We start from the raw sequence: 22,825 nt of genomic DNA, 5'->3' as shown, positions 1-22,825 counted from the left end.
TCTCTGGGTGTGTTTCATGCTGTCAGCTTCATCACTGCTCTTTACTCATTAGATCTCATGTCTTCTTTTGAAGCTGAATGTGCAGTAAAAGATGGTCTTGTTCACACAGACGGCTCTCACAAGGCATCAAACAACAGTAACTTGGTCCTGAATTGACAATAATTTCTAATTTCTGCTAAAAGAAATTAAGACCTAGAACTTTATCTAAAACAAGTTCCAACAGAAGCATAAGAGCTCAGTGAAACATAGAGTAAGGAATTAAAGACATAGAGGCATGATGTTCGAGGCAGGGTGATGGGATGCAGTAGCATGTGTGGACGTCTTTTGTTCCTCTAAGACCTCTCTCTGTGTTGTGTATTGAAACGTTATTGGATGAATTATTGTATTGTGAGTATATACCAGTGTGTTTGGAATGTAGGGATTCATTACTCAGTACATTACATTAATTGTCCATTTAGGTGAATAAGGACTGGGATGGACTCTGGAGCCTGCACGCTGACCCAATAAAACACTTCCTAATGATGACCGAGTGACTGAATACATTACCCTGATTATTGTCTCGTGATACTGAATGATTATATGATTAGTTACAGTATATATATCTTTACACCTTTAATTCCAGTAGTTTTGTTCTCTATTAATAAGAGCACAGACATTTGTTCTCTTCTGGACTCCTGAACACATAAAACCTGCAGACGCAGACGGGGAAAATGAGCTGCAGTTTATTTACAGAGTCATTTAAAGAACCGGAATATGAACATGTCTGAATCTGAACTTCGGGTGAGCAAGAGGATCTTTTTGTATTATAACAGGGTGAATTTGTATAAGCACACTTCAGCTGTTAGATTTCATAGTTTCATGAATCCTTCTTGAAAACAAGCAGCTGCTGCCCCCTACAGGTGATTTTTAATTCCAGGAGTTTGTAGTAGTGATGCTGCAGTAAACATCTACATTTCAGTTTGATCTCTCATCAGATTCTGTGCTGCTGAACAGACTGTGTTTCTAAATTCAGGAAATGAACCATCGACCTGTAGTGTTCCTGCAGCTGGCATCACAATCAAAAATGACTTTGTGTGACTATGTTTTAAAATGCTTTATGTTATAAGTGTGACTGAGATGATTTACTAGTTACACTGAGAGGATGTCTGTAACATGTCTCATAAGGTTTTTGTAAGAGAAATCCACTATCCAAGTCTGTAGTTTTCAGATTTATTCATACTAGACAATTAGCGTTAGTATTAAGTTGCATTTTATGTATCACTTCATCATGACTGCTACTGCATGTGCTTGAATATACAGAATTTTCAAGATTTTATTTAATTTATTTGACATGTATCTGAAATGTATTTATGTCATGATGAGGAGATTTATCTGATGGAGGATGTGTGGATCATATGTCGAAATAGGCATCAAGGATTAAATAATACATTTACCTTTGAGGATTATTATCTATGACTGAGAATATTGGGATCATGATAACAGAACAACTTTTACATTTCTATAGTCATGGAATAATGCTCTCACACTTTCACATATGTTCACACAAATGTTAATTATTATTTGTCAAAAATTCAACAGGTTCTTATGTTCAGGATAGTGATATGATTATGACGAGCAGCATTGTTAAAGATATAATATTATGTATTTAAATCAACACTACTATCTTAAACAAATAACTAGATTGAAACTTTTTGTGATGATTTGTGGGATTATTGTTTTACATTTAGACTCGGATTCATCAGTGTTGTGTCTTGTGTCCTGTTATTTTAATACTGCATGAGGAGTACAGGGATGTCACAGGGGGGTGGAAGACAACGAATAAGTGAAGAAGTCGATCGGCGATGGCGATGGGTTCTGCCCGGAGGAATCGGGGACAGGAGGAGGGTGTTGGATCGCAGCAGTGGTGATGCGTAGGTGCGGCTCCAAGGCGAGGATTTAAAGGAGGGGAAATTACGGAAGTTGTGCCGGATTGGTGCGCCTCGTGGACAGCTGATTAGCAGCTGATGCAGCTTACTACGTGGCCTGCCTGAAATAACGCGATGCTTGATATGTTAGTGAGGAAAGAGTGACAAAAAAGGCAAAAACAAGTGAAGACAAAAGCGATGAAGAAAATTAAGCAAAATTAATGTAAAGAAAACTGAAATTGTAGCAATTAAGTTCAGTTAAGTTCGTTAATTTTGGTGAAGTTTAGTTAAGTTCCATTTAAGTGTACAGTAGCATTAAGAGTGTACAGTAGCGAGTAAGTGAACGGAAGTGAAAGTGAAACGTACGAGACAAATTCCTCCTAACTCCTCCACCTGTTTACTCCTCCCTCAACCTCCGTGCGCATCTTCCGTTAGCTCAAGTCGTCTGATCTCCAAGGTAAATAATCCACTTTATAGTAAAACCAGTTTATTTTTTTTAACATTCTCTTTTATTACTGTATGTTTTATACAATATTTGTCATTTATAAATACAGGTACTGTACATTTTTCATATTCAAAACACATAAACAAAACAACTGGAGTTAAATTTTGCGAGCTGGAACGGATTAATGGGATTTCAATTAATTTAAATGGTGAAAATTGCTTTGAGATGCGAGCAAATTGAGATATGAGCAAGGTCACAGAATAAATTAAACTCGTATCTTGAGGTATTACTGTATATTGAACTCTTTATGTTTAAAGTTACAGTTAATGTTATGGAACTTTTGTAAAATGTATGTATTCAGTAATCACTAATTAAAGTCAGACATTTTTCTGTAAATGTTATTTATTTCCCTTTTGGTTCCTCTGTAAGAATATGACTATAAGAGACAGTCTCAGTGTTCATTGTGTCACAGAAATACATAGAAATTGTGGAGTATCTAGATCTGACTGAGTATATGAGAATATGGAATTTGACAGCAAGCTATAAAACGCTGTGCGTGCAGATTACTCCCCATGAATACACAGAAGGCTTCACTTTCAACAGCAGGCCTTGAAACACTTGTGTGCAGATACTCTCAGTAATACACAGTAGGCTTTATAAGCGTACTACAAGAAAGTTTACAGTTAAATACACAAGATTAATCTAATCAACTCTATTACATGAGGATCTATGATTATAAGTTAAAGAAAAGCATTTCAGATTTTTTCTTGAACATTCTGAAAATAAAACATAATAACACATAATGCATTATAGTCTTCTTTTTCTTTTGGAATCTTCTTCCAGTTGTCTAGGTACAGCGTCTGATCCCTCGGTGTCCTCTTTTAAACACCCATATTCAAATCGTTCAACTCTTCAACCAATTCTTCAACCTTTTGGATTTTTACATCAATCTTTCTTTGTTTATTCCCCTTACGTTTCGCTTTTCTTTCCCTATTTCTCCTTCTCTTTGTATTATCTATGTCCGTCTGTCTATTGATGGATAAGTTAATAATTGGTCGTGGTGTACCTTGATATTTATTATTATTTATTTGCTGAGAACCAGTATTAAGAAAACCAGTATCAGGTATGTAGAGTATTGTAACTCCATCCCATACATGCCAGTGTCTGATAACATCTCTTGCATGCCGCTGGCTCACAACAGATTCTGCATGAGAACTCACCTATGAGGCTGATTAGTAGCAGGAATAAGGAGGTGGGATCTTCATGGTGAGTGTTGATGAGACTCGATCCCTCCACTCAACTCAGCTGCACATAAATACTGCATGGACACACAGCAGTCTGGATTTGCATCATGACATCATGATAGAAAACATGTGGGAGTCATGATGATGTAACAGAGAGGAACTGCAACTAATCCTTCAACCTACATTATCATAAGTTCGTGTTAGTGATATGATTATTACAGTGTTTATCATGTGCAGTAACATTAAAGATTTTGTATTATGGTTTAAAATCTATATTACAATTATTAAAAAAAATAACTTTAATCTCTTTGTTCTCATTTGTGGATTATTCATTTATTAATTTACTTATTTATTTATTTTACATTTTATAAGATTTGGATAGATCAGTGTTGTGTCTTGTGTCCTGTTATTGTGAACACTGAATGAGGAGTTTTTGTACAGGGACGTTGTTTATTCCTCTCACTGTGGGGTTCACGAGCGCAGTAATACACAGCTGTGTCTTCAGTCTGCATGTTCTGTCCTCCAATTATTATTGTGTTAGTAGAAGTGTCTCTGGAGATGCTGAACTTATTTTTCAGTTTCTCACTGTAGTCTGTTCCCCCATTAGCATAGATGCGTCCAATCAACTGCAGAGTTTTTCCTGCAGGTTGTCGAATCCAAACTGTATAATGGCTCGTAACTGAATATGAAACCTTGCACTGGATGGAGAGACTCTGGCCTGGCTGGACTGTCATGGTAGCAGGCTGAGTCAGTTCCTCACCATGCACATCTGTGGAGGAAAACACATGGTGATATCTCACACAATATATGCTGCACCTTTATTCATCATCTAGTAAATGAATGAATTTGATAAAGCACTCACAAGAAGCAGCTGCCAGCAGGAGCAGTAGAGATGTAGAGAACATGGTGTGTGTTGTTTGGACTGGAGTCTTCTCTGTTCTCCAAAGTTTAACAGACACCATCACATCATATAAATAGAGTGAGATCCAGCTCTGACACTTGGATTTGTTTATCTGCTGATGATGGGAGGAGAATGTATCTGAAATGTATTTAAATCATGAGGAGGAGATTCATCTGATGGAGGACGTGTGGGTTTATAAACTCAACTTTCAACAAGATTTTGTATTTGGAACGTTGTCTTTGGAGATGTAAACATGTTTTCTCACAATATTTATGCTTGTTACGACCCCGAGTTACGACGTAGGGAGTTCTTTGAGTCAGCAACTAGTGATGACCAATGTGGATGTGAATGGATGGAATAGACTAACTGGTTCAGTGTGATAATCACTTTAAATTGCCGACAACAGTAATGACATGGGCGGACACAATGCTTGTGCTGAGGTTTTTCTTTACTGTACAAAGTAGTAATTGTATTTACAATAATATATATATACACACACACACACAACACATATATACAAATGGTTTGTGCTTCTACAAAAGTTGGGACTCGGAAGTATACTACGTGGTGAACAATGTATGAGCGCGCTCCTTCTTACCTCTTCCAGCCCCGTACGTAGAACAATATTAAACACGACGAACATAAATCGCACCCGCAAAATACACAGCAGATCACTTTCTAACAATTCTCCAATAACTCTCCAACAACTCGCCAACCAACAACCCAACAATGAGTTGATACGACGTTCGCGCTTTTATGGTGTCCGGTGTCCGTACGCTGCGTCTCCGCCCTGCACCGACCGGTATTGGGTACACCGCATCGCGCTCACGCAGCCAATCCACTGTAACACACACAATTAAAACACAGCAGCAAAATACGTAACAATGCTGTAATTGATCTAAACGATAACTGTAAAATTTCCAAAATACACAGATTATTGTAGTTAAATATGAAACAGTTTTGCAGAATCCCAATAATCAAATATCTGTCCGGTGAAACTTTCACATGGACCAACAATGAAAATAAAGAAAGTAAGAATTCAGAATTGGAGCATTTTTATCAGCATGGTATAAAAGAGAGAACACACTCAGATACAGAATCTGAGAGAAGTATAGAGAGAAAGAGCTGAGAAGATTCTAGATCAGGTGTTTTTAAATCCTAAAGAAGATTTGTAATCTCTAGTGAGCAGAAGAGAAAGCTGAAATCTAATATCACAACAGCTAGATGCTGAAACTATTCTTTATTCTTCTTCTTCTTTCTTAATCAAAAGACTAATATAATCTGCTTCAAGAAATGGAATCAGGAGTGAAGCAGGTGACTCGTCTTCTGTAAATTGCCCCTCAGTGTGAATGAGTTTGTGAATGTGTAACATGACCAGAATGTACGCTCAGTGTTCCTGGGATGGACTCTGGAGCCTGCACTCTGACCCAATAAAACACTTCCTAATGATGACCGAGTGACTGAATACATTACCCTGATTATTGTCTCGTGATACTGAATGATTATATGATTAGTTACAGTATATATATCCTTACACCTCTAATTCCAGTAGTTTTGTTCTCTATTAATAAGAGCACAGACATTTGTTCTCTTCTGGACTCCTGAACACATAAAACCTGCAGACGCAGACGGGGAAAATAAGCTGCAGTTTATTTACAGAGTCATTTAAAGAACCGGAATATGAACATGTCTGAATCTGAACTTCGGGTAAGCAAGAGGATGTTTTGTATTATAACAGGGTGAATTTGCATAAACACACTTCAGCTGTTAGATTTCATAGTTTCATGAATCCTTCTTGAAAACAAGCAGCTGCTGCCCCCTACAGGTGATTTTTAATTCCAGGAGTTTGTAGTAGTGATGCTGCAGTAAACATCTACATTTCAGTTTGATCTCTTGTCAGATTCTGTGCTGCTGAACAGACTGTGTTTCTAAATTCAGGAATGAACCATCGACCTGTAGTGTTCCTGCAGCTGGCATCACAATCAGGAGGAATAAATGCATATATAGAGCTGATTTACCTCCAGTCAAATACGTAAATACTCCATGGAGGTGTTCAACCCACAATCACATTCTACTTACTGGATAGATGACTGGATGATAAGGTACTATGTAAATCTCTACAACAGAATTTTTCTCTATCAGGGAAAGAGAACCAAATCAAATCATTTAATAAGACACCTCCCTACAAATTTCCTGTTATCGTGTTCATTATTACAGCTAGAAACAGTCCTTCCCTCAACATTTGTCCTGAAACTGTGGAAAATGTAGAAACTTTTCTGTCCTGAAGACTTTCTCATGCTGTAAATAAAGTCACACTTTAACCCTGATCTCGCTCTGACACTGGAGACTCCTTCCAACAACACGAAATAAACATTCTCTTTACAGAAATCTTCATCATATCAAACACTGCAGATATTTTATCTTCTAATTAAATGTTCACAAACAATTTGTAATTCAATATCTTCCTAATTGTTTGAGAAGCTTGATGTATGAGGTGTTTGGAATGTAGGGATTAGTTACTCAATAAAATGTAGTTATTTAATTAAAGAAGTGAATTGTGATGAGGTTTTTGTGCAGCACTGCAGCTTGTTGTGTCACTGTGTGGTCTTCGAGCGCAGTAATACACAGCTGTGTCTTCAGTCTGCATGTTCTGTCCTCTCAGTGTCACCGTGCTGCTGGAGGCATCTTTAGAAATACTGAACTTGATTTTTAGAGACTCTTTATGATTCTTGCCCCCACCCCCCCAAATTTCGTTTATCCATTCCAGAGTTTTCCCTGCAGGATGTCGGATCCAAGCTGTGGCGTAGCTGTTATCAGTAACTGAGTAACCGGATACTTTACAGCTGAGGATTAAAGAATCTCCAGGCTTTAACATCACTGAGGTGTCCTGAGTGAGCTCTACTGCACATTCCACATCTGAAAAAAAGACATGTCACAATTCCAGTCAAAAATCTATGTACAGTAGGTTATAACTGCAGGAATTTACTAGCAGCTCTGAGATCATTAGTGAAGTGAAACTCACAGGATGAAGCTGCCAGCAGCAGCAGAACTGGAAGGAACATCGTATAACTAAAAGCAGTGCTAAACTCTCCAGAGCCCACAGTGACCGTGGCTGATATTTCTCTATATGTAGCTGTAAGGGGAACATTTTACATATTCATTTGCATATTGTTATGCTGGTCTTCTTTTTAGCCCATCACTGTGGATCAACTGTAACATCCATAATGACATTCTGTTTTTTTTTTTTCAGAAACTGTAATTGTTCAGGTGAAACATGCATTCCTCTAGATGTAAAGACCTCCTCATCTCATAAACATCTCTAATCTGTGATTATAAATCTATAAAATTTGGAACCTTAAGAGATATTCTCATGTGAATTTATGTGAAGTAAACACACTCTTTATATCAGGTGGTGGATGCAGGTGCTGATAATTTATTGTCAGATGTAACAAAAGACATGAAATTGTGTAATTCTGCACCCTTTGGTTCTACTGTGACATGAAATTACTGCTTCAAAAATTAATGGCACTGATTACTATGATCAATTTTCCTCTTATACAACAGCAGTCTGTGAACGGTTCCCATTTATTTATTAATTAAAAAAGAATATGGTGAACTCTTTTTACGTTTATACTAACACTTAATGTTGTGGAACTTTTGTGAAATGTATGTATTCCATAATCATGAATTGAAAGTCGACTATTTTTCTGTCAATGTTATTTATTTCCCTCATTGTTCCTGTAAGAAAGATTCCTCCTCGCACTTGCCCTTTATCTCTGCAAAACAATAGGAGCACTGAGAGAACAAACCACACGAGTGAAATCAAATCTGGTTTATTCCAAACAGCTGCTCAAAGAATAATAAAATAATCTGAAACCCTGAAATCTGAAGGAAAGTCTAAAACATTCCTTTCGACAGAGAAAGAGAGATGTGGAAAGAAAATGAAATAAGCACAAAAATTAATTACCATAAAGAAAATTCATTTCAGCAGTTCCTTTGTGGGAATTTGTGTATAAGTGACAGTATCAGTGTTCATTGTCTCACAGAAACACACACAATTTGTGGAGCATCTAGATCTGATGGAGGATATGAGAATATGTTTTAATTGAGGAAACGTAAACTATTACAGTATATTTGTTAAGCCTTAGCACCACCTGCAGATCTTGTGAAATGGCTTCTATATTAAATGCACTTTTTTCTTTTACCACATCTGGGGAAAGATTTTGGATGGCTCATACCACTATGTTGTCTAGCACAATAAATAAAAAGCAGAATCCTGGGCACTCAAACCAGAATGAATCTGAAATGTATTTAAATCATGAGGAGGAGATTCATCTGATGGAGGAAATGTGAATCATATGTAGAAACAGCCATCAAGAATTATATACAAAATTTACCTTTAAGGATTATGATAATAGAACAAGTTTTACCTTTCTGTCGTCGTGGAATAATGCTCCCACACTTTCTCACACATGTTCACACAAATTCTAATGTGTTGATGTGATTATTATTAGTCAAAGATACAGCAGTATCTTAAAGTTCATGAAGGTAATATTATTATAATAGTCTTTATGATGTGCAGCAATATTAGAGATATAATATTATGGATTTAAATCAACTTAAACAAATAACTAGCTTGAAACATTCTGTGATCATTCGCGGGATTATTGTTTTTTATTTAGACTCGGATAGATCAGTGTTGCGTCTTGTGTCTTGTTATTTTGAATGAGGAGTTTTTGTAAAGGGATGTTGTTTATTCGTCTCACTGTGGGGTAACGAGCGCAGTAATACACAGCTGTGTCTTCAGTCTGCATGTTCTGTCCTGTTAATGTCACTGTGCTGCTGGACGTGTCTCTAGTCTCCAGCTTCTTACTGCCAATCAGTATGATTTTCTCCTTCTATCTATATTATTTAGAAAGCAGCACATCCTATTATTGTCATATATTGTACTTATTACACTTATTACAGACCTATATATGAAACGACCACAACTGCATGATTCAAAGACTATTTATAAAATATGTAGAATTTTGCAGTCTGGTTAACTGCGTAACAAATATTACGAAAATGATACACCATGAATAGTAAGTACATCACTTTCCTGTGTTCATCACCTGTTAGAGAGCAGCACTTTTCTTGTGCAAGTAATAGTGAACATAGTGAGAGCGTAAACATTCAAAGCCGGAAAAAAAGACATTCAGAAAACCTCAGGATTCACAGCAAATCAATGAAAATATCTAAATAATATCAATGTTATTAGTTTTCTTTGTATAACATATTTAAGAATAAATCCTGTTTTACAATGTCAATATAAATCGAAACAAAACTAATGGGACAAGGAACAATAACTTGAGTGAGCAGGACTGTAAATTTGGTCACAATCAATCTAAATCATAACTCAATTATAATATGATGTATAGATGTCAGTGTTAATTTACATGATTTAAAAAGTATACATTTAAAATATAATTATAGTTTAAAATTTAGCACTATAATCTCATTAAATCAACTGACCGAAAGCTAGCTGATGTCTTCTTCTCACACTTCTGAGAAACTTAGAGGGTGAAACATGAATTCCTCTAGATGTAAAAACCTCCTCATCGCATAAACTTCTCAAATCTGTGATTTTAAATCTATAAAAGTTGGAACATTAAAAGATATTCTCAGGCAAGTGAACAGACTCTGTATATTGGCAAATTCAGTAAGGAGTAAAGCACAAGGGGTGTGTTGTTATAGGACAATAATCAAGGACCAGGTAGATCACAAGGACCAGGTTACATCACAGTCAGGAATTGTAGAGGTGGTGGATGAAGGCGCCGATAATCTTTGTGTGGAATACAAACAAAACCCATGAAATTGTGAATTTCTGCACCCTTTGGTTTTACTGTGACACAAAGTTACTGCTACAAATGTGTAGATAATAAATTTCTAATAATCAATACCACTTTCTATAATTATGACATTTATTTTATACTATTGTATATTGTTTATAATTGTATATTATTATATACAATTTATTTATTAAGTAAAGAAGAATATGGTGAACTATTTTTACGTTTATAGTTAGTTATTATTGTGATATTTTTGTGAAATGTATGTATTCAATAATCACTGATTGAAGTAATTTTTTTTAAATGTTATTTATTTCCCTCTTTGTTCCTTTGTGGGAATTTGACAATAAGAGACAGTCTCACAGAAATACATAGAAATTGTGGAGCATATGATATATACGTATACGTATACGTATAGTACGACTAATAGTCGAGGATATGAGAATATGTTGTACTTTAAAGACACTTACAATGTTACAGTATATTTCTTGAGCTGTAGCGCCACCTGCAGATCTTGTGAAAATGCCCTTTATATTGAATGCATTTTTCTCTTTGACCACGTCTGGGGGAGAATTTTGAACGGCTGATTAACATGTCTGTACCACTGTGGTTTCTAGCACAGTAATAAACAGCAGAATCCTGGGCACTCAAACCAGTCAGCTGCAGATACACCATGTTTTTGGAGTTGTCTCTGGTAATTTCCAAACATCCCTCAATGTCTTTGGCGTATATTGTTTTACTGGCATCATTCCAGATAGTCCCAATCCATTCTAGAGCTTTTCCAGCTTATTGTCTGATCCAGTTCATGCCATAGCCACCAAAGTTAAACCCAGATCTTTTACAGGAAAGACTCAAAGTTTCTACAGGTTTTTTCACCACTGAACCAGTGGGAATAGACTCAAGACTCTGACACTGAATACCTGATACAGAAAAAAGAAAACATGTGTATTTAAAAATAAATAATATTTTAATAATCCGGATTCTGCATGAGAACTCACTTATGAGGCTGATTAGTAGCAGGAATAAGGAGAGTGGGATCTTCATGGTGAGTGTTGATGAGACTCGATCTCTCCACTCAGCTCAGCTGCACATAAATACTGCATGGACACACAGCAGTCTGGATTTGCATCATGATGTCATGATAGAAAACATGTGGGAGTCATGAGGATGTAACAGAGAGGAATAGCAACTAATCCATGAGAACAGACTGTGTGTTAAACACAACACACTGCTGGAAACATGCTGTATTATTCCTGAATCCACTCATTAAACACTGATTCCAACTGCTGGTTAAAAATTCTGTAAAATGAAGGGATTAATAATGGTTCAGAATGAGGACTCTTTCAATAATGTTTTCTTATTTTATTTAAAAATGACTTTGTGTGACTGTGTTTTAAAATGCTGCAAACGATTCTGACTTCATTCCAGTGGAAGAAAGTGAAAGTGTGACGGAGATGATTTATTAGTTACACTGAGAGGATGTCTGTAACATGTCTCATAAGGTTTTTGTAAGAGGAATCCACTATTCTGTCTCACTGTGTCGATCACGAGCTCAGTAATACACAGCTGTGTCTTCAGTCTGCATGTTCTGTCCTCCAATTGTTATTGTGTTAGTAGAAGTGTCTCTGGAGATGCTGAACTTATTTTTCAGTTTCTCACTGTAGTACGTGCTCCCACCACCCCAGATGCGTCCAATCCACTCCAGAGCTTTTCCTGCAGGTTGTCGAATCCAAGCTGTATTGTAGCTCGTAACTGAATATGAAACCTTGCACTGGATGGAGAGACTCTGGCCTGGCTGGACTGTCATGGAAGCAGGCTGAGTCAGTTCCTCACCATGCACATCTGTGGAGGAAAACACATGGTGATATCTCACACAATATATGCTGCACCTTTATTCTTCATCTAGTAAATGAATGAATTTGATAAAGCACTCACAAGAAGCAGCTGCCAGCAGGAGCAGTAGAGATGTAGAGAACATGGTGTGTGTTGTTTGGACTGGAGTCTTCTCTGTTCTCCAAAGTTTAACAGACACCACCACATCATATAAATAGAGTGAGATCCAGCTCTGACACTTGGATTTGTTTATCTGCTGATGATGGGAGGGGAATGTATCTGAAATGTATTTAGATCATGAGGAGGAGATTCATCAAATCTGACTTTATAATGGAACAGCAGCCTTTTTTAACAAATATTGTCATTTTCTCAAACCAGAAATCTTAAAGTTTCGATGAAGTAAACAAGGAACACAAATTAATTTTAACATAATAATGATTATGTATGCTTCAGGATGCTTTTGAACATTGCTACGTACAAGATCTAAATCAATCACATGTTTAATCAGGCTTTTATTTGTATAAAATTAGACAATCACTCGTTTCACTCGATCGACTCCACTTGAATTTTCCATGAAATCAGGTTTTCCATAATAAAGAGCCTTATTTACTGATCAACACTAAACAGGTCACCAGAGACATTTTATGTAACTGAGTTTAATCCGAGTGTCATGATGCTGGATGCAGTCAAAGCAGAATGTGAAAAGAGAGATTGTCTAAATGTGCAGAAGGAAACAGATAGAGACGGTGGAGTTTGTACAGACTGCCCTCTAGTGGCAAAAAGACCTGGTGTCAGATGATACAAACCTAAAATGAGTAAAAGTTTAAAATGTCCTGGCTGTCAATTAAAAAAAACAAATTCACATTGATCAGCAATGAAAATAAAGTAAGTAGGAATTCAGTAATGGATCATTTTTATCAGCATGGTTTAAAAGAGAGAAAACACTCAGATACAATATCAGCAGTAACATAGTAAATCATTTGGTTTAAATAATCAGTTAATTGGGAAATCAATATTAGTCTCAATGTTTATGACACTGAGCTCTTTTTCAAGCTTTGTGAACATTAACTTCCATATTTCTCAATCTGTCAATTCAACTCAATTTATTTCTGTAATGCATTTAACAATGGACTTTGTCTCAAAGCAGCTTTACACAAGTACAGAAACATGAAATAAAAATTTTAAAGTTAACATTTTAGCTAATTCTGGTTTCCCAATGATCAATTAATAAAACTCATTTGGTGAGATGATAAAAAAACATTGTGGGTTTTTTTTTCATTTTCATTGGTACATTACCAAAAAATACGTAATCAACTTATACACTGTTCATATTTCACATTTAATTACATGAGATTCTTATTAATTATTAGATATAGATTGAGGAGTTTTTGGATGGTTTTTGTTCATTCAGGATGAAGAGTTAAAGCCTGAGTGCTGAGTGTGAATGGATGTTGTTCTTTATAATAAATGTCTTTTGCAGACACATTTCATTTCAACTGGTTAAAAAAGAGACTATTATTCCTAAGTAAACTTTTATTTATTTATTTTATTAATGCCAGTGTTGGTGTCTATGCTGAAATAATTGTAATATGGGGATTAGTTACTCAGTAAAATGTAGTTATTATTTAATTAAAGAAGTGAATTGTGATGAGGTTTTTGTGCAGCACTGCAGCTTGTTGTGTCACTGTGTGTTACACGAGCGCAGTAATACACAGCTGTGTCTTCAGTCTGCATGTTCTGTCCCCGTAAGGTCACAGAGTTACTGGAAGTGTCTCGAGAGACCACAAACTTGTCTTTAAGTGAATCTTTCTGACGAATATCTCCATCATAATAAATTAAATTGATCCATTCTAAAGCTTTTCCTGCAGGTTGTCGAATCCAAGCTGTTCCAAAGTGGCTGCTGCTATCAGTGATAGAAGCTCCAGACACTTTACAGGTGATGGTTAAAGTCTCTCCTGGCTTTATAAGCAGTGAGTCTGGCTGGATGAGCTCAGTAGCACAGAACACATCTGTAAAAAGAGAAAAAGAAAAGGTGGACATGTCGAACTGAAAGGATCAGATGAAATAATAAAGCTTCAATCCAAACACTCACAGGGGGCGAGAGCCAGCAGCAGCAGTGGAGCTGAAGCAAACATGTTTGTGTTGAAGGAAGACTAATGAGAAGTGTTTCCTCTCTAGATCAGAACGCTGCTAATATTACAAGAGGAGATGCAGATTTGCATAAACATTACAGAGAGGCTGTGTTGAGTGCAGCTCTGCAGCTGTTAATCACACTCACACCCCGTTTCATCTCCATATCAATTTAATGTGGGAAATAATTCAGCTGTTTGTTATTATTAATAATGATATGAACATGTTGTGATGTAATTAACGCTTCCTGTGATGGTCAGATTGAAATCCGATCTATTTCCAGTTCCCTCAAATGAATCTGAATCTCCACCATAATCCATGAAAATGATAATAATTAGATAAACGATCCTTTATGTGGTTATCAGTCATGTGTAGGCTGCACTCTAGAGAATTACATTAACACAGAAATGATTCTCATGTCTGCAAATTTCCTACTTTCTGTTATGAGAAGGTGAATATGAACATGGCTGAAGCTGTTCAGCTATTATTATTAGCTATTAATAGAGGTACAGCTATTATGAGGAACAGAAATGGTGTCACTTGGCCTTTAGAGAGTCTGAATGCTGCAGAAACATATTTAACACTTCAATAAAACATTACAGGCTTTAAAACAAAATGTTAATGAGCCCTTTAATAAACATAGAAAGTAGATAAATGATAACAGTACATGTGACTTGTTCAAAATAAACTCTGTGTGAAAATGTGTGTCTGGTTTTTGTACAGCTGCTTCCTCAGCTCCAGTCACTGTGGTGTAACGGGCGCAGTAATAAACCGCAGTGTCCTCTGTCCTCAGACTCTTGGCCTCTAAGTACTGTGTGCTTGCTGAGACGTCTTCTGTTAAAGTGAGCTGGTTCTTCACAGACTCTGCATATATTGCTGCATTATTGCCTGTATTCATCCTGCCAAGCCATTCCAGAGCTTTCCCTGGTTTCTGTCTGATCCAGTCTATGTTGTAGCTTGTCATTGAATATCCGTGTATCTTACAGGAGATCTTCACAGTTTCTCCAGGTCTCTTTACCACAACAGGAGACTGGTCCAGTCTGATCTCATCACTGCTGACACCTAGCAGATAAAACATAACAAACATCATCATCAACACAGTCAAGATATTCTGAGGGAAGAAATAAACAGTACAGAAGTCTCAGGTACCTTTGGTTAACATTATAACAAAGATGTAGTACTGAGTGACCCTCAGCCCCATCATCATGCTCTTTGATTCAGTCGTGTGACACGAACTTCGGGTGAGCAAGAGGCTGTTTTTTTATAACGGTGAATTTGCATGAACACACTTCAGCTGTTAGATTTCATAGTTTCATGAATCCTTCTCAAAAACAAGCAGCTGCTGCCCCCTACAGGTGCAGATACAGAAGATTATAATGTTCTGGCTGTTAGTAAAAAAAAAAAAAAACTTTCACATGGACCAACAATGAAAATATATATTTTTTATCAGAATGGTTTAAAAGATAGAAAACACTCAGATACAGTATCAGCAGTAACATAGTTAAATCATTTGGTTTAATTAATTAGTTAATTGGGAAATCAATATTCGTCTCAATGATAATTTAAAAATGAAAATCTACTTCCTCGGTTCTCAGTCTGTCAATTCAATTCAATTTGTTTTTTTAGCACATTTAACAATGTACATTGCTTCAAAGCAGCTTTACAAAACAACAGAATCACACACACACACACACACACACACACACACACACACACACACACACACACACACACACACACACACACACACTCATCCTCACTTGGTTGACACAGGACAATAAATAATGTCAATGTAAATAATATCCTTTCTATAACAGTTTGTAGACAGTTTGTCACAATGTGAAATATAGTCAATAAATATTAGATATATTCAGGTAAATTAAATAAATATTATATCAGTATAAATGTCCAGACACTGTGATCTTGTCATGTGTCTATAGTAAGTCTGTGTTTTTGTACTGATGTCTAAGGGGAAGTATCACTGTGTGTATCACGGGCGCAGTAATAAACTGCAGTGTCTTCTGTCCTCATGCTGTTCATCTGTAGATACACCTGCTTCTTACTGTCGTCTCTGGAGATGGTGAAGCGGCCCTTGACAGCATTGGAGTAATTTATGTTACTACTACTGTAGATGCTTGCAACCCATTCCAGCCCTTTTCCAGGTGCCTGTCTGATCCAAGCCATCCAGGAGCCACTAATGTCTAATCCAGATGCTGTGCAGGTCAGTTTATGAGACTGATCAGGTTTGATGGTCACAGGATCAGACTCGATCAGTGTCTGACTGCAGGAATCTGCAATAGAAGAATATTCAAAGGTAGGAATTAACATTAAAAAATAATTTTAAATGTTTTTTTAAATGATGTAATAAATAATACTAACATTGAATGAAGATTGTTAGAGTAAAGTAACACAAAACTCTGCCTAGTCCCATCTCAAAGAATTAAAATGATTCCTGCTGCTGTAAATGAACACAAACTGCTGCTATGTTGTTGGGCTGAATGTTTCAGCATAAATGGTTCAAACACAGGATTTGGTTTGCATGACACACCCACTAGAGATATAAAAACATCATGTGTTTCAGACAAAACATTGCTGTGTTGAGTGCAGCTCTGCAGCTGTTAATCACACTCACACCCCGTTTCATCTCCATATCAATTTAATGTGGAAAATAATTCAGCTGTTCGTTATTATTAATAATGATATGAACGTGTTGTGATGAACGTAATCAAACAGTGTAACCGAACATGACGTTCATTCTGGTATAGGCTGAAACCCTCTAGAGGCTTTATCTGACGAATCCAGAGAGAAAGAGCTGAGAAGATTCTAGATCAGGTGTTTTTAAATCCTAAAGAAGATTTGTAATCTCTAGTGATCAGAAGCTTTCTTAATCAAAAGTCTAAAATAATCTGCTTCAAGAAATGGAATCAGGAGTGAAGCAGGTGACTTGTCTTCTCTAAATTGCCCCTCGGTGTGAATGAGTGTGTGAATGTGTAACATGACCAGAATGTACGCTCAGTGTTCCTGGGATGGACTCTGGAGCCTGCACTCTGACCCAATAAAACACTTCCTAATGATGACCGAGTGACTGAATACATTACCCTGATTATTGTCTCGTGATACTGAATGATTATATGATTAGTTACAGTATATATATCCTTACACCTCTAATTCCAGTAGTTTTGTTCTCTATTAATAAGAGCACAGACATTTGTTCTCTTCTGGACTCCTGAACACATAAAACCTGCAGACGCAGACGGAGAAAATGAGCTGCAGTTTATTTACAGAGTCATTTAAAGAACCGGAATATGAACACGTCTGAATCTGAACTTCGGGTGAGCAAGAGGATGTTTTTGTATTATAACAGGGTGAATTTGCATAAACACACTTCAGCTGTTAGATTTCATAGTTTTATGAATCCTTCTTGAAAACAAGCAGCTGCTGCCCCCTACAGGTGATTTTTAATTCCAGGAGTTTGTAGCCTCGACAGACTCTGTGTTTCTAAATTCAGCACTGCAGCTTGTTGTGTCACTGTGTGTTACACGAGCGCAGTAATACACAGCTGTGTCTTCAGTCTGCATGTTCTGTCCTCTCAGTGTCACCGTGCTGCTGGAGGCATCTTTAGAAATACTGAACTTGCTTTTTAGAGACTCTTTATGATACATGCTTCCACCCCCCCCAAATGTTGTTTATCCATTCCAGAGTTTTCCCTGCAGGATGTCGGATCCAAGCTGTGGCGTAGCTGTTATCAGTAAGTGAGTAACCGGATACTTTACAGCTGAGGATTAAAGAATCTCCAGGCTTTAACATCACTGAGGTGTCCTGAGTGAGCTCTACTGCACATTCCACATCTGAAAAAAAGACATGTCACAATTCCAGTCAAAAATCTATGTACAGTAGGTTATAACTGCAGGAATTTACTAGCAGCTCTGAGATCATTAGTGAAGTGAAACTCACAGGATGAAGCTGCCAGCAGCAGCAGAACTGGAAGGAACATCGTATAACTAAAAGCAGTGCTAAACTCTCCAGAGCCCACAGTGACCGTGGCTGATATTTCTCTATATGTAGCTGTAAGGGGAACATTTTACATATTCATTTACATATTGTTATGCTGATCTTCTACAGGTGTCAATAATCACAGTGAAAAATGTTCCTTGGTGGCTCTCGCGCCCTATTGCAGGTTTTTCGCCTACATGACCTACCCAACAAAACGTGGTACAGCTCCCACATACTTTAACACACAGGGGTGAGCCTGGTCTCATTGGAAAGATTCTCTAGTTTCAGATACAAGTGTCAGATTGATTCTAGGCCTTACTGCCACAAAGGTACAGAGGCTAGAATGGAAGGTTTTCATTTCTGCCTGAGTTGTTTACCTGATAAACTGATTAATCTTATTTCTCTGGAACATGTTAGGGACCAAATAACGACTGAGGGTCAGAGCCACATGTCTTGGCTTTCACCAAAAAAAGTCAAAAGACTCAAAAATGGCTTCAATAAAAATATTTTTCTACGGACATGTCCGTCCGGTCATGTGTTCTTGTTTACTTGTTTACTGTATAACTTTGAATTAAAAGACTGCATGCTCAGTTTAAAAGGCCTAAAACAAACAGAGACTCTCTGTCTAGAAGTCTGCTGTGAAAAAAGGCCTGTAATCTGACACCCTGAGCTGTGAGAGTGTGAAAAAGTCGAGAATTGCGCAATAAATCCTTTGCGCAACTTTTTTTGCGCAGCCTGAGGCCTCGGAGACGTGGCATGTTGCATACCTTTGGAATCGTCTCCTTATTGGCTAAAGAGCTGTAAAGGTCCCGGCCCATTTCATTGCTATTGGAAGGAGCAATTGTCAGTCAAAGGGAGGGTTCCCACATAGGATGGAGAGACATCATTGGCTTCTCAGCCGTCCATCTCTGCAATACAAGCGCCGATTGGCTCAAGTGAGGGCTTGTTTGATTCGTTAGGCCCTGGACTACAAATCTGACGCAACAGTGTAATTTTTGAAACCTCCAATGAGAAGTTAGAGCCGAAACAACGGATGGCGGCGCACTTCTGTTTCCAGTTTTCGGTCACAAACGGAATATTTGCGAGGCGACCAAAGCGTTTTGGATTAAAAGGCTTACAGATTCCAGTTCCTTGGACCTTTGGGGATTTTTGTGAACCATTTGTTTTGGAAAATATTACCCCAGTGAAGAAAGGGAAGCGTCTAAAGGTAAGGGAACAACTGGTCTTGCGCCGCCTAGTTCAGTTCACCACCAATTTTGTTTCAAATAGTATGACGGCTATAAATCATATTATGCTTTGTGTGTGGGCTTAAAAAAATCTTGAGAGTCTAAGCTTTACTAGAAAAATAAGTTTAACCGTGTATTTAGAGGATTTAATGCTTAAAAGCTACAACGAAGCTGGCTACAACGAACTGTTTCTGGCTCATCCCCTAGTGGTCATTCCGTGCTGTGGACGGCACGGCGACCCGAAACAGGCTTAACCAGTATGACTGCAGGCTGAACCAGTTCAATACATTTAATACCTGTGAACAACAATCATGCCATTATTCAGGTGCATTCTATCAAACAGGAAAATGTACACAATGATCTGCATCTTTCCAAAATTCTCCACACACTTACCAGATGTAGCTGTTAACAGCAAGAGTAGAAGTGTAGAGAACATGGTTTGATCTGAACCTGAACCCAGATCCTCACTTCTCCTGAGAACACCTCTAATCATTTATGAAGGGGTTTGATTTGCATGACAGTGTTTAGGCTTTCGGAAGACATGAGGCATTTCCTACTAATGTTAAAACAACACAATCACAAAATATTAATTCTTATGATGTAGTTGATGAAACAATCTGGATTTAATAAGATGCTGATATAATGGAGCTGTAATGTCATAATAAGAATAAGAATGTTGTAGTTAGTGTTTATGACTTTAATGTAAATCCCAGGAGAACATGTTCTCATATTTATGACACACTGTCAGTCCTTTGATCCTCTACATGTTGCTTAGATGCTGTGTGAATAAAGAAAGAGCGACCATCACAGGCCTTAAAGCTTAAAGAACAGCATAATGTTCAAACATTTCTAATGTGGGTGCAGTTTAAATATACAGGACACAGATAAAGACCAAAGGTTGAGTAAACTTTGTCTATCAGTAAAAATGGAAAATTACTTGTTATAATATTTAGAATTTCTAAACATTTTCCATCCATTTTTGTCTCTAATTATGTCGCTTTGTAGAAGCCAACATTCTGTTTTCTTATTTAAGCTTAGACAAAAAAATATCTAGAGTAACTCCTCCTAGGGCTTTGGAGACACATGAACCAAATTCGGATATGTTGTAGAGCCTGGTCTTAAGTTTGTTGATATTACTTTTCTAAGCAATCCGAGTACCGGTACTTCCGGTACCAGGTCTCAAAGTGGCCTTTTTTCCCATAGACTCCCATTATAAACTTTGGAGGTTTATAACTCGGCAAGCTTTCGGACTGTCTACACCAAACTCGGCCAGCTCCTTTAGGGTGATACTCTGTACAAAGTTTTAAATCGGTGTACCGACTGGCCTTTTGCTTGTCCCGCAGCCCCGCCCCCAAAATATGCAAAATCAAAAAACTTTTTACAACACGGACATGTGACATATCAAAACACAGAACAATGAGGGGAACTTCCTCACAGGTATTCTGATGACGTCACATGATGTTACGTTATGTCACGTGAAAATTAAAAATTAGAGCAACATGAACTTGAGACATATCAAAACACTCAGAACAATGAGGAGAACTTCCTCAAGAGTATTCGGATGACATTGCATGCTCGTCTCCACTTACCTCCAAATGTTTTGGCACCATAGCTATCTGTCTACTTGCTTCCAAAAGTAACACTGACCCTTATGTCCACTTGCCTCCAAAAAGCACCGGCCTTTGCGAAAACTTGCAATGTCAAAGCCAACATCAAATGTTGTTGCGCCGAACTTTACAAATCTAGTTATTTATTATTTAATTTCAGAATATGTGAAACGTGATGGAAAATGAAAATGGTTGTGTTGTGGTTTGGGTAATCTTATCAGGTGCAGGTGGAGGAGAATTTTGGGGAAGAAGAAAAAAACACCTCAGTGTTAAGAAACCAATTTTTATATAATTTCTGTATAATCCGGGTTAGGATAATGAGTAATGAGTGAGATCAAAAGTCAGTCTACCTGAAAATTTGTAAAGCCTTACTGTAGGTGTGATTTCCTCACAGAGAGAATGTCAGATATTGATAGCTGTGTATCAGAGTGAAATGAACATGAAGCTAATCAATTCCGTTTGTAATCAAATATCGACTGTCAAATTGTCCATGATGCTCTGATGCTCCAGTCAGAATTGTTATCATTATTATTTATTTTTTAATGAAGGAGGATGTTTGGAGCTAGCATGGTTTGAGATGTTTGGAGCTAGCATGGTCAGACTATGAGAACAGACTGTGTGTTAAACACAACACAGTGCTGGAAACATGCTGTATTATTCCTTCTTTCCTATTATAACTTCGGGTGAACAAGAGGATGTTTTTGTATTATAACAGGGTAAATTTGCATAACCACACTTCAGCTGTTAGATATCATGAATGAATCCTTCTTGAAAACAAGCAGCTGCTGCCCCCTACAGGTGATTTTTTAATTCCAGCAGTTTGTAGTAGTGATGCTGCAGTAGACATCTACATTTCAGTTTGATCTCTCATCAGATTCTGTGCTGCTGAACAGACTCTGTGTTTCTAAATTCAGGAAATGAACCATCGACCTGTAGTGTTCCTGCAGCTGGCATCACAATCAGGAGGAATAAAAGCATGAATAGTACAGTATATAGTCCCAACTAGTCATCACAATCATTGTCCTAGAGCTGATTTACCTCCAGTCAAATACATAAAGACATCATAATGTAAATGTGATACATAAGATTGGGAATATTATAAATATTAATAACTGCTAAATGAGATTGGAATAAAGAAGAAGATCTGAGTGCTGAGTGTGAATGGATGATGATGTTTATAATAAATTTCTCTGGGGTGCAGGTTCCTGCTGAGGGAATATTTACAGCTCACAAGGAAATGCTTGTTGAAGTAATTTAGTGACACATGTTTTCGGATTGTGTAGAAAAAACTTCCATAATCCCACTAAGGAATGTGTCGTAGTTTGCACGGGTTAGTGTTGAAAACACAAGATCACTATCAGTGTTGGTCTTACCATGAACACAGGTGTCCTTCAAAGTCCCCTCGTTCTTCTAACAAAGGATCCTCTTCAAGTTCTTCTACCTAATCTATTGTGTAAATGTTTAAATCTAAATCTAAAATGAAGGAGTCAGACTTTGTCTTTTCAGGGTCCTCACAATGGGAGGCCTTGTTTTTTATTAAAAGTAGTATAATACAGATAAATGTGTGTAATATATGCAAAGTAAAATAAAAGAAAATTACAAATAAAATCTCCTTCAAATAATCAAACAGTATTAGAATAAATAAAAGTCATTAAAATGCAAAGATTATAACAAACAAAGAGACACTCTGCAAGTGTAAGCTTGCATTTAT

At 37.2% G+C, this 22,825-nt stretch overlaps 1 pseudogene and 3 gene segments (V, D, J or C); all 4 read right to left on the bottom strand.

Annotated features, from left to right (window-relative positions):
• Nucleotides 1-7,021: 7,021 nt before the first annotated feature.
• Nucleotides 7,022-7,595, bottom strand: LOC125138640. The segment is given in 2 exon segments: nucleotides 7,022-7,410; nucleotides 7,517-7,595. Coding segments are annotated over 2 exon segments (414 nt in total).
• A 3,053-nt stretch (nucleotides 7,596-10,648) lies between these two features.
• Nucleotides 10,649-11,502, bottom strand: LOC125138634 (annotated as a pseudogene).
• A 2,270-nt stretch (nucleotides 11,503-13,772) lies between these two features.
• On the bottom strand, nucleotides 13,773-14,459 carry LOC113637516. The segment is given in 2 exon segments: nucleotides 13,773-14,167; nucleotides 14,251-14,459. Coding segments are annotated over 2 exon segments (423 nt in total).
• A 406-nt stretch (nucleotides 14,460-14,865) lies between these two features.
• Nucleotides 14,866-22,825, bottom strand: part of LOC125138852 — a 43,593-nt gene continuing 35,633 nt past the window's right edge. Inside the window, 1 exon segment of the V gene segment in view lies at nucleotides 14,866-15,350. Coding sequence covers nucleotides 14,866-15,350 — 485 coding nt within the window.

The sequence above is a fragment of the Tachysurus fulvidraco genome, chromosome 15 (genome assembly GCF_022655615.1).
Source record: "Tachysurus fulvidraco isolate hzauxx_2018 chromosome 15, HZAU_PFXX_2.0, whole genome shotgun sequence".
Classification (NCBI taxonomy): domain Eukaryota; kingdom Metazoa; phylum Chordata; class Actinopteri; order Siluriformes; family Bagridae; genus Tachysurus; species Tachysurus fulvidraco.
Note: the sequence above shows the minus strand (reverse complement) of the source record. Positions and strands in the feature narration are given on the sequence as shown.